Consider the following 12,448-nt stretch of genomic DNA (forward strand, 5'->3'; position numbering starts at 1 on the left):
ACTCCATCCCCTCAGCTCTCCCTACCTCGAGCTCAGTACCCAAGGGCTGATTCTCCTGCCTCCTGACCAGATGAGTTCCCCCTGCGTTTGTATCATTTGCAACTTGTTCCTGGAGATTGCTGTCCAGACGCGTTGATGGGAGGTCAGTGCTGAGATGGAGATCAGGATGCAGGAGGTTTACGGGGGCCCACTCTTGGGGTCAGGTCCAGGGGAGGTGAGGCGGAGCAGCGGGAGTGGGCGGAGGAAGAAGTTGGGCCCCAAGCTGGTCTCCACGGAAGTCTCCGGCAGCCCCCACCAGCCCCGTGGGGAGCTGGGAGGGCCCCTGTGAGCTGTCCCGTGTGAGGGCAAGGATGCTGGATCTTCACAGCCACATGCATCATTCCCTGTATGGCACCCACCCCCCCGACCTCGGGAAGGAGCAAGACTTTGGAGGGGCTATCTGTGCAGCTGAGGTGACCCTGTTCCAAGGGGACAGCAGCTCTCCCAGCCTCCGGTCCTCATGAGATCCGAGTGGTGCCTTGTGGCAGCTGCCACATCATCAGAACCTTCTCACGGCCCACCCCTCTCCCTGCCCTCCTCTCTCTGTCCCAGAGGCCCATGGCCCCTGAACCCCACACTCTTCCTTCCTCTGCAGCCCCAAACCAGAAAGCCCTCTAGCTAGCACTCAAGTGCACAGAGCAACACCCCCACCCAGTTTTTTTGCCCCCAGAGCAAAACACCTGCCCATGGTTTTGCCACCAGTGGACCTCTGAATCTTCATTTTGCTTGGCCAGGCCCTCCTGCAGCTCCAAGAAGTAAAAGCACCCCCACCAAGGCCCCACCCCACTTGCACTTCATCACTGTCACCTGCCACGCGCCATGGGTCGGGATGCCCCAGGTCTTCTGGAGAGAGAGGAAGATGGCAGAGGTGTGAGTCTGCTCAGGCTGCCATAGCAGGGTACCACACACTCTGCAGCTTGAACAGCAGGAATGCATTTCCTCACAGTTCTGGCGGCTGGAAGTCCAAGATCAAGGTGTCGGCAGGACGGGTCCCTTCCAAGGGCCTCGCGGGAAGGGTCTGTGCCGGGTGTCCCCCACCGGCTGCCGATGACTGTCTGCTCCCTGTATCTTCACGTGCTCTTCCTCTGTGACCGTCCGTGTTCCAATTTCCTCTTCGTGTAAGGACCCCAGATGATAACAGATTCGGGCTCACTCTGAATGTCCTGATTTCCACTTAATCACTCTGTAAAGATCTCATCTCCAAATACCGTCATGTTCTGAGGAACCGAAGGATAAGATTTCAAGATACATATTTGGTGGGGGGCCAGGGAGGGCCATAGCTGAGCCTGTAACATTAGGGGAGATGACGGTTTAGAGGATTGGAAAGACAGTGACAAGGAAAGGGAAGGGAAAGAGTTTAAGGCATCCTGAGCAGGTATTTGAGGTCAGAGAGAGGGGGAAACCACAGCCCTGAGGGGCGGTGCCAGGCTCAGGGCACCTCTTAGTTGATAGCCGAACCAGAAGTCAAAGCTGAGGGATTTTTCACGTGCCTTCAAGAAGCTCACAGCCTCCTTTTGTGGAGGGAGCTGATGGGCCTGGTCATCTCCACACTCACTGTGGCGGAGGAGGCGGCGGGCAGCAGGGTCCCCGCGTCAGAGCCACTCCAGAGGGTGACCGGCAGATGGCCACCTCCAAGGAACAGGAGGACGTCGGCAGGAGGGCTATGACCTGCTTAAAAGGGAGCCAGGCCTCTCTCTGGAAGGAGCTGGGGCCTGCCATGGCATGGGGCGGTCAGGCTTTGACCCTCCCCGCCACCCTGCACTTCCCCCGCAAGAGCTGTCCTGCTGCTAAAAGAAGCACACAGGCCCGCAGAGCCAGACGTTCTTGTGCTCAGTCGGCGAGCTGTGAAAACATGCCCCTCCTGTGCGTTTCTCCTTTGCTCTCACCTGTCCCCCACACAGTACTTTGACAGCGGACGGGTGCGTCTTCTGCACAACAATTCTCTGGCACCACCTGAGTGTCCTATAGTTAACTTAGTTCTGACACCATCTACCCAGGCGTGGCATCAGATCCTACAGGTTAAGGGCCCAGTCCCATAATACTGACCCCCACCCCACCCCCCCGATTTCAGGCACCGATCACAAATTTCAGGCTGTTCCTCATCCTTCTGGCAGACTGGCTGTAGATCAGGGCTCCCAGCTCCTAACCCCATCATAGTGCCAGTTTGGGTTTCTGGGGATGAATTTCGGAGGACCCTGAACTGCCCTTTGCAAAGGAAGGAAGTGTGCTCCCTCCTCCATCTCAGTTCCTCCTCTATAAAAGGCGAGGGTGTTACCATGCCGTTCTTACGCTGATCCAGAGAGGCGAGGCAGGTAGGAGAGAGCTTTGGAAGCAGTGATATACGCAGGAACTATAATCTTGCTCTCTCTGTCTATTTGCTTGCAGCCCTCCTTCACACCCCGTGCGGGCTGCCCTTGGTGGCCGTGTTGCCCCTGGGAGGTTAATTTTCGTTTTGTTTCTAATTTGGTTTTACCTGTATGACGGCATGCTGTAGAAGGAGCGCAACCACTGGCGTGAGGTAAACCTGGATCCAAGCCCTGAAGCCGCTCTCACCAGCTGTGTGACGGTGCGCGGGTCACTCTGCCTCTCTGTGCCTTCGCTTGCTCCAGGGATCAGTATGCTGCAGCTCTGTTTACCAATGATTATGCTGCTGCTGCTGCTAAGTCGCTTTCTGTGCGACCCCGTAGACCACAGCCCACCAGGCTCCCCCGTCCCTGGGACTCTCCAGGCAAGAACACTGGAGTGGGTTGCCATTTCCTTCTCCAAGGCATGAAAGTGAAACGTGAAAGTGAAGTCATTCAGTTGTGTCCGACTCTAGCGACCCCATGGACTGCAGCCTACCAGGCTCCTCCGTCCATGGGATTTCCCAGGCAAGAGTACTGGAGTGGGTTTCCATGTCCTTCTCCATGATTATGGTGACTGGAGAATTCCATGGACAGAGTCCATGGGGTCGCCAAGAGTCAGACACGGCTGAGCGTGTTTCACATAGTGACAAGAAAGCTTTTTTGTTCCCCCCAGACTAAAATATTCTACCAAAGCAGAAAGTCCGTCATGATCCTTCAAGTCGTTCATTAGTCAAACACAACTTTATTGAGCACCAGCTGTGTGCTGGAGATACGGTTGTAAATCAGGGAGACATGGAGTGCTTGCCCTCATGGGATCGACAGCTTGGCAAGGGGGACAGGTGCTAACAAAATCAGCATCAATATGATGAGTGTTATGAAAGCAGCCACCGTAAGGACCTCAAGCCAGGAGATTTAACCGAAACAGCTAATGTTTCAGCCAGGATCAGAATTAGCAGTGAAGGAGGCCAAAGGCGAGGTTCTAGGCAGGGCAGTGCCTGAGGAAATACAGCTAGAAGCTGGAGGGGCTGGAGCCACGGTGAGAAACACTATTACAGGTTGGAATTCCAGCTCTGCTCCTTCCTAGCCCTGTGGCCTTGGGTAGCCTAGCTCATCTTCCTGAGCTTGGTTTCCCCATTTGTTAAGGGGGCCAGTTCCACAGGCTTGGTTAGCTAGGGTTCAGGCTTTGAAATGCCGCTGGCAGAGCCCGGCTTGGAGCTTGCTGGGCCGGGAGGTCGGGAGCTGTTCACAAGGCAGGTGCTGACTTGGTTGTGTCAGGGCGGGGGTGGCGTGCCAGCTCGGATGGGCACTGCCATGTGATTCTCCAGAGAACACGGCCAAGGATGCTTTGAGTTCTGTCTTCTTCTCCAGGAGGCATCCAGAAGGAAGGGAGAGGAAGGGCACTGGGAGCCTGACACTGCACTCAGCCCTGTGCATGGATGCGCTGGGTGGGCTGAGTCTGGGTGGCCCTCGGGGCAGCCAGAAAGGGGGCCCATCTATGGGGGTGGATTCCAGACTCCCACGTCAAGCCCTGCTGACGTTAGATCTGGGACCAGGCTTTGATATCGTCTCTTCCCACCTCCTCAAGGTGGGAAAACTGATGACCCAGAGGGGAGAAGCGTTTTGCTCAAAGTACTCCAGTGACTCGGGCCCGAATCCAGCAAGGCAGAAGGGCGTTCAGGCCACCAGAGGGTCGCCTCCATGAGCAGAGGCATGACGGCCCTTTGAGTGCCGTGTCCCCTGTGCCTGGCCCCTCACAGGCACTCAGCATTGATCGACTGAGGGATGCGGTGTGGAAAGCACACAGCCTGGGGACGCAGGCCCGTCTTGAAATCTGTCTCCACTCTGGGCCAGGTCTGCCTTTCTGGGTGAATTTCTGCATGTTGCTGAGCTCAGTTTCCCAAAATAAGACCACAAATCCAGCTGGTACAGGTACCCGAGCAGGGATTTGATCTACCGGGTCTCAGGGCTGATATTTCATATTGCACCCCCACCCCCGATTTTTTTTTTTATATATGCTCATTTCATTCATTCATTCATCCACTCAGAAAATATTTGTGGAGACCTACTACTTACCAGGCCCTGTTCTAGGCTCCAAGGATACAGTGGTGAACGAGGCAGATGGGGCCCTGCCCTCGAGGAACTTACATTCTAGAAGTTGGAGACAGACAGTGAGCAAAGAAATAGGACAGGAAGTACCCTGAAGGAACTATAACGGGATGGAAGAAGTTGGAGGCGGGGTGCCTTAGGTTGTGTAGACGGGGAAGGAAATGACACTTCATGTGCCATCTCAAAAGAAGCCCACTCTGCAGAGAGCCTGAAAACGAATTCATTTCAGGGTGCATTTTGGGGGTAGCAGGAGCCACAGGCCTCAGCCCTACAGAAAACACGGGGAATGCAAGGAGGGAACAGTTACCGAAACGTCCCAAGCAACCGGGAGAACGCCGCTCAGGGGGCGGGGACAGCGCAGCCGCCTGGGGTGCCCGCTCCCAGGTAGAGTGGGGTCTCACCCTCCGGCGCCTCTGCCTTCCAGGTGAAGCAGATCATGGAGGAGGCCGTCACACGAAAGTTTGTCCACGAGGACAGCAGCCACATCATCTCCTTCTGCGGTGAGTCAGTGACCCCGGGTGGCCTTGAAAAGCGGCTTTCTCTCTGTGGGCTGCCCCGGGGCCGTGGCAGCTTTCTTTGAGCAGGGGTCCCCAAAGGTCATGCTTTCGCTGCTTCGTAACTGCAAAGTGTTTTTCAGATTCCAAAGAGACTCCATTAGGGAATTTGGAAGTAGGGAGAAGATTAGAGAAGAGATTAAGAATGACATCTGTGCTCCGGAAGGACTTCCCTGGTGGCTCACATGGTAAAGCGTCTGCCTGCAATGCGGGAGACCTGGGTTCAATCGCTGGGTCGGGAAGATCCCCTGGAGAAGGAAACGGCAACCCACTCCAGCATTCTTGCCTGGAAAATCCCATGGACAGAGGAACCTGGTAGGCTGCAGTCTATGAGGTCACAAAGAGTCGGACATGATGGAGCGACTTCACTTTCACTTTCACTTTCTGTGCCCCAGGATGGGGTAATCACGGTCCACATGGAGAGACAACTCCCCTCCCTTGGGCTCCTTTCACAGCGACCCCACCCCAGGCGACCGGGGGGCTTGCCTCTGAGGGATGGTCTCCGTCCTTTCCTCACCCAGGTAGAAAGACAGGATGGATGGGGACTTTAAGGAATCAAGAAGCCATGGACACTTCCCGAGGGATCGCTCCCAGCTGGCTCAGCCAAGGAGGCAGGCCCGGGGCTCGGAGTGTGACTCAGCCCTCTCCCTCTCCTTGAACCTGTGAGGCCCACGGGGCTCCAGAAAAAGCCTTGCTGCCAGGTTCTTACCGTACCTTCACAATGGCTAGACGCACAGGTCCTGCGTGTCCCTGAAGTCAGGATTCAGCACATACGCAGCGTGTACGTATATGTGGGAGTGTTTCTTCCTCCCTGAAGACCTTTTAACCTCATGATTGTGGAGTGTCTCTCCACGAAGGACAAGCTATCATGCCCCTCTCACGGTCTTGGCACCACGGAGGGCCCATCAGCTTCCATCTGGGTGGCTGGGGACACCGCCCATGGGCCCGCAACCACCTGAGCACACGCCACAGCCTGGGAAACCATGGATTTGGCCGCCCAGCTCTGCTCAGATCCCATCTCTGCCACTTCTTTGCTGGGTGACCTTGGGCAAGATCTTATTTTTGTAGGTGATATATCTTTAAGTATATAAATATAAATGAAAGTGAAAGTTGCTCAGTTGTGTCTGACTCTTTGCCACCCCATGGACTATGCAGTCCATGGAGTTCTTTCTCCAGGCCAGCATACCAGAGAAGGCAGCCTTTCCCTTCACCAGGGGATCTTCCCAACCCAGGGATGGAATCCAGGTCTCCCGCATTGCAGACGGATTCTTTACTGGCTGAGCTACAAGGGAAGCCCCCCTCAAAAAAAAAAAAAAAAAAAAATATATATATATATACACATACATAAATAAATTATATATTTGGCCACACTGCTTTGCTTGTAGGATCTTAGTTCCCTGAGCAGGGATTGAACTTGGGCCCATGACAGTTAAAGCACTGGTTCCTGGACCACCAGGGAATTCCCCGAAAAATATCTTATGTGTGTAAAAATACATATATACACATGCCCATATACACACATATGTATATGGAAATACATATCTCCATCACTTCATGGGAAATAGATGGGGAAACAGTGGAAACAGTGTCAGACTTTATTTTGGGGGGCTCCAAAATCACTGCAGATGGTGATTGCAGCCATGAAATTAAAAGACGCTTACTCCTTGGAAGGAAAGTTATGACCAACATAGATGGCATATTAAAAAGCAGAAACATTACTTTGCCAACAAAGGTCCATCTAGTCAAGGCTATGGCTTTTCCAGTAGTCATGTATGGATGTGAGAGTTGGACTATGAAGAAAGCTGAACGCCAAAGAATTGATGCTTTTGAACTGTGGTGCTGGAGAAGACTCTTGAGAGTCCCTTGGACTGCAAGGAGATGGAACCAGTCCATTCTAAAGGAGATCAGTCCTGGGTGTTCATTGGAAGGACTGATGCTGAAGCTGAAACTCCAATACTTTGGCCACTTCATGCAAAGAGTTGACTCATTGGAAAAGACCCTGATTCTGGGAGGGACTGGGGGCAGGAGGAGAAGGGGACAACAGAGGATGAGATGGCTGGATGGCATCACCAACTCAATGGACATGAGTTTGGGTAAACTCCAGGAGTTGGTGATGGACAGGGAGGCCTGGCATGCTGCGGTTCATGGGGTCACAAAGTCGGGCACAACTGAGCAACTGAACTGAACTGATATATAAATATAGATGTAGATCTCTGACTTTCTTTTTTCTCCTGGACATTGTTATTTGCAAAAAACTTAATATGCATGTCTGTTTCAGGGCTTGCTAGCATACCTACCAATTAAAGACTTAGAAGATCAAGACTTAGAAGATTTTAGCAAGTGATAAGAATCATAATAATTCTCTAACTGTGATCAAAGTTCAGGGGTGAGAGAACCGTGCTGGCATTAAATGAGGCCTGAAGGATGTCCCTGAGGTTTCTTTTGTCCGTTGTTCCTAATGAGCCATTATCAGAAAAAAATGGAACAATGTCTACCAAGCTGGACTAGATCATGAATTTAATCAATGTAAGCAAATGAAAAGTCCTAGATATTTAGGCAAAATCGAAGCTATTTTAAAGATGATCACCCAGGATATTTTAATTCGATGAGCAGATTAGGCAGTATGTGAACAGTCCTTCAAAGCCAAGTCACTGCTGACAGCAGCAGCAAGGATAGGACAAGCAATCGCCCCGAAACTTCTCAGCGTTTCTCCTTACGCATGGCATGGCCTCGCCAGGCCCTTAACCCTGCACGTGCTGGTGTCCTCCTCTATGAAACAACAGTGACCAGAACACTGGCCTCTTGAGTTTCACTACAGGAATTAGGGAAGGTGAACCTTAATGCTGGTCTGACGCCCAGCAGGTGCCCAGTAATAGTGAGGAGTAGCTCTTAATAAGCTCACATTCTCCCATAGACATGGATTATGCGCCTAGTGCATACCAGTGTGAGTTCCTAGGCTGCTGTGTAAGACAGAAAGTCAGAAGATAAAGGCTGGTGAGGGACTTCCCTGGTGGTCCAGTGGCTGAGGTGCCACGCTCCCATGGAGGGGGCCCAGGATCGATCCCCGTCAGGGAACTAGACCCCTCATGCCACAGCTAAGCGTTCACACGTCACAACTAAAGATCCTGGTGCAACCAAATAAATACATATTAATTTTTAAATTAAAAAAAGTTAAGGCTACTGAAAGTGTCAGATATGTGAGATAGAGGCCATCAGAATGGCGTGCACACGGCCTGTTTCTTAGAAGGGAACAGTGAGGGGCAGAAAGGGAAAGTTATTTGCCTGAGGTCACACAGCAAGTTAGTGGTAGAACCCAGGCTACACCCTGGGTCTCTTGTTTGAGGAGGGCTGGACAGAGCCTCCAGGGGAGACCCAGAAATGGGAAGATTATGACTGAAACCTCTCTTCAAAGGCCCTTTGTGGAGGCACAGATGTTGTGAGCACACGCTGGGCCCAGACGTGGGTATGACTCCCAGCTCCATCGCTCACTTGCTGGGTGGCCCTGGCAATTCAGTTCACCTCTGGGAGCCTCAGTTTCGACATCTGGAAAACGGGGATGGTTTTCCTTTCTGCCTGGCCATGGCGGAGATCGAATGAGATCCATAATGTTAGCTGTTACTGAAGGCACAGTCGTAATGACAGCAGCGTGAGGCTTTTAACTGAAATAAAGCTAGGCAGTCGCACGGCCCCGGCTCCCCTCCGTCATTGAGAGGAGTCATAGCTAACTTTCATGAAGCACACACACGTGCCAGGCTCTGGGCAAAGTGCCTTCCATGCATTCTCCCCACCTGATCCTGACAGCAACCTTATGAGGTTACTATTCATACTATCCCATTTTACAGATGAGGAAACTGAGACATGCGGAGGGGAACTGATTCGCCTCACCCCATCACACAGCTGGTTAGTGGCCAGGAGAAGATGTGAACAGCGGTGCTCTGACCCGGGGCAGCAAGCGTGGGTTCACCACCAAGCCCTCTTGCTCCCTTTTGAGGGGCTGGACGGTGGAGAGGCATATAAGCTTTGCCCTATGATGCTGTCATAGTGATGCTACATGAAATTCATGACTTTGGGGGCCCCAGACCTTCAAGGCACCTGTGTGTGACCGAGAAAGCCCAGAACCAGGCTGGGCATGGGGGAGTCATGGGCGGGGCCTGCTGACCGCGGTGTCCCTGCAGCGGCCGTGGAGGCCTGCGTCCTGCACGGGCTGCGGAAGCGGGCAGCTGGCTTCCTGCGCAGCAACAAAATCGCAGCGCTCTTCATGAAAGTGGGCAAGAGCTTCCCGCCGGCCGAGGAGCTGAGCCGTAAGGTGCAGGACCTGGAGCAACTGATTGAGAGCGCGTGAGTACTGAGCACGGGGTGTGGGCTGGGGCGCCCCCAGCGGACAGCCTGTGCTCCTCCCTGGGCTCTGCAAGAGCCTGTGCCTCCCAGCACCCTCTCCACTCTCCATTCTGCTCCTCAAAGCTGCCAGGGCCTTTCACACCCCGGGGCCTTTGCACACGCTGTACCCTCCTCCCAGTTCACACCCCTCATCTTCCGTGGTGGCTCCCTTGTCATCCCCAAGGATAGTAATGTCCTCTAACTAGTAGTAAATTCTAACCCTTGCCCCATTTCTCTTTTGTATCAGTCTGTTTATTATCTTCCCAATTGTTATCACCACCTAAAATTTTTCATTCATTCATTTACTGTTAACCTGATTGTTATCAGTCCCCCCCACTGGCCTCTGAACTCCATGAGGATAGGCAGCTGCATATGTGCTGCTCCCCATTAGGTCACCAGTGTCTGGGAGAGCACCCAGCACCCGGGAAATGCCCAGGAAATGATTGTTGAATGAGTAAGTGCCTACTGAGCCAGGCCTGTGCCAAATGCAGGCAGATCGAAGTTTAATATAACCACGTGGTCTCCATCTGCATGGATCTGAGGCTCACGGTGAAGCAGCCACTTATAGGGGCATTGTCTTAGTGGCTCATGGCCTGAAAATGTGTAAATGAGTGCCTCCCACCAGAACCACCCCGAGTCCCAACTGCACAACCAAGCCCCCACCTGGAGCCTGGTCAGGGGTGGCAAATAGGTTTCATCCCCAGTTGGTGCTGGTGGCTGTGAGGTGGTTTCCTGCCAGAGCTCGTTGCTTTTACAAGAGCCCAAAGACCGGCAGAGAACTGTCTTGTGGCAAGTTCTGGAGCTGTGAGTAGGCTTCGTGGGAAAGAGTGCATGGATTGATTAGCCACATGTGTTACGGGCAAGAGAAGGGAAAGAGAGACAGGCAAGTCATGTGTCTGCCCTCGCCACCATGAGTGGCTGCTCCACTCCACTGGGAGAGAAATGGCCCTTTCCTTGCCCTTCAGACCCTGCCAGCCCAGGGCTGCTGGCCAGAACTGCACGATGGGCAGTGCTCTGGACTTGGCATTGCCAGTTCCCATTTGAAATCTGACTCTTCAGCCACCTGGTCTTTAGGTGTCTTCCAGTCCTTCTGCTAAATTCCCAGGTGTCTGCTGATAGCTTCTTAAAGGAGGTAGATTTCCATGGACCTTCCATAACATTGGGAGCAACTTTCTGATGGAGAAATGAGAGATGTCCATTCCAGGGGCCCATTCATTCATTTTTGCAATCATTCTTTTATGGGAATATTTACTGACCCCTGTACACGCCAGGCACTGTGCTGGGCCCTAGAGGTACAGGCGTGAAGCAGGGCCAAAGCTTGCCATGTGGTAGACTCTCAGTGTTTTATTTAAAAAGCAGTTGAATTGCATAATCCATGCCTTTGAGGTCCCATTGTGGAGGGGAAGACAGAGAAGTGAGCCAGAAGTTAAGCTGCCGAGATCCAGGGAACACAGAGGAGGGGCCCCTCCCCAGCTTCAGCTGGTGCACGAGGGCTTCCTGTCGGAGGGGGTGCCCTCCCTGAGACCTCAAGAGTGAGTAGAGTTCAACCAGATAATAGAGTGGGGAGGGAAGCCAGAAAGAAGCAGCAGCTCACAGAAAGTCCTCAGATGAAAGCTTGGCAGCTTCAGGGATCTGCAGAGATCTCTGGCTGGATCCTGGGGTCAGAGGCAGGGAGTGGTAAGGAGGTGGCTGGAGAGGTGGACAGGGGCAAGGTTGTGGAGCACCCTGCTTGTTGTGTTATAAAGCTTGCTTCTCCAGAGCAATGGGGGAGCCTCCAAAATGAGAGAAGAATCCAAGACTCTTCTTGGCCAGCACTGCTTTCCAGCTGAGAGAGAAAAGTAAGAGACAGAGAAATTTCAGTATGAGAATCTGGCTCACTCATCACCAGTATATGAAAGGGTCAGATTTAACCACGTCTTCAACACTCACTGGGTGTTGTTATTTTTTCAACTCTTTTCCCATTCTCCAGGAGCAGTATGGGCTCCTGCTGTTGTTCTAATTGCCATTCTTTCATTTCTTAGAAAAGTTGGACACTTTCCCATTTGCATATCTATCCTGTTGAATTTCCTCTGTTGTGAGTATCTATTCTCTTTCTTTGCTGGTCTCAAAGGCGAAATCAGATCCAGGGCCTCCAGGAGAATGTGCGAAAGCTGCCAAAACTGCCCAACCTGTCCCCACTTGCCATCAAGCACCTGTGGATCCGCACGGCCTTGTTTGAGAAGGTCCTGGACAAAATTGTTCATTACCTTGTGGAAAACAGCAGGTGAGTGGGAAGGAACACTTGGGTGCACTCTGCTTCCACCTGCTGGCCATCTTGGGAATTGCGCCCTCTCTCACAGAGCGGCTTTCTTTTTGCCCTCTTGATATACACTTGATCTGAAAGTGACTAAGGACCTCCTGGTTGTTTGACTCTAAATTAGCCAAGCTTAGAACCGTGGGAAGATTTGGGTGCTTAATAGCAATGCAGGATCTTCAGAACTGGGGTGGGGTGTAAGACTCTTACAGTCTTAAGAGGTGTTTCTTTTCCCATGAGTTAAGCCCACAGTCCATTCACTCTGTGACCCTAGGGGAGTCATTTAGCGTCTCTGTGCCTCTGGTGTCTCTTCTGGTGAATGGGACAGGATGAGAATTGCTGCCACTCTGGAGAAGAGGTGAGAAAAGGAGTTAGTGAGCACACTGCATTTTGGAAAGGCCTAGTGGTATTTTTTACATTTTCTCTCCTAGCTCAGATTGGCCAGGTATAGAGGTTTTATGGAGTTGCACAGAGTCGGACACGACTGAAGCGACTTAGCAGCAGCAGCAGCAGCAGAGGTTTTATAGTGCAAGTCCTCTTGGCATGCATTCATCTGTGGATCTGTTTACTCATCCGCTAAATAATTAATGAACATTTACGATGCCAGGCACTAACCTAGATGTTGAGGATACACTGGTCTTGCCTGTCATGTTAAGGAACTTGGATATTATGAAGAGAGCAGTGAGGAGCTACTGGCAGATCTATGATCTGAGAGTCCTCATGGCCAGCACTCC

General features: G+C 52.4%; 1 protein-coding gene across 1 annotated transcript in view; it reads left to right on the forward strand.

The window, feature by feature from the left end:
- SGSM1 (small G protein signaling modulator 1) overlaps positions 1 to 12,448 on the forward strand; it is a 70,360-nt gene that overhangs the window by 17,688 nt on the left and 40,224 nt on the right. Inside the window, exons 3-5 of the mRNA XM_055550318.1 lie at positions 4,915 to 4,990; positions 9,220 to 9,382; positions 11,532 to 11,684. Coding sequence (XP_055406293.1) covers positions 4,915 to 4,990; positions 9,220 to 9,382; positions 11,532 to 11,684 — 392 coding nt within the window. The remainder of the gene's footprint in view (positions 1 to 4,914; positions 4,991 to 9,219; positions 9,383 to 11,531; positions 11,685 to 12,448) is intronic.

This window comes from Bubalus kerabau, chromosome 16 (assembly GCF_029407905.1).
Source record: "Bubalus kerabau isolate K-KA32 ecotype Philippines breed swamp buffalo chromosome 16, PCC_UOA_SB_1v2, whole genome shotgun sequence".
NCBI lineage: Eukaryota > Metazoa > Chordata > Mammalia > Artiodactyla > Bovidae > Bubalus > Bubalus kerabau.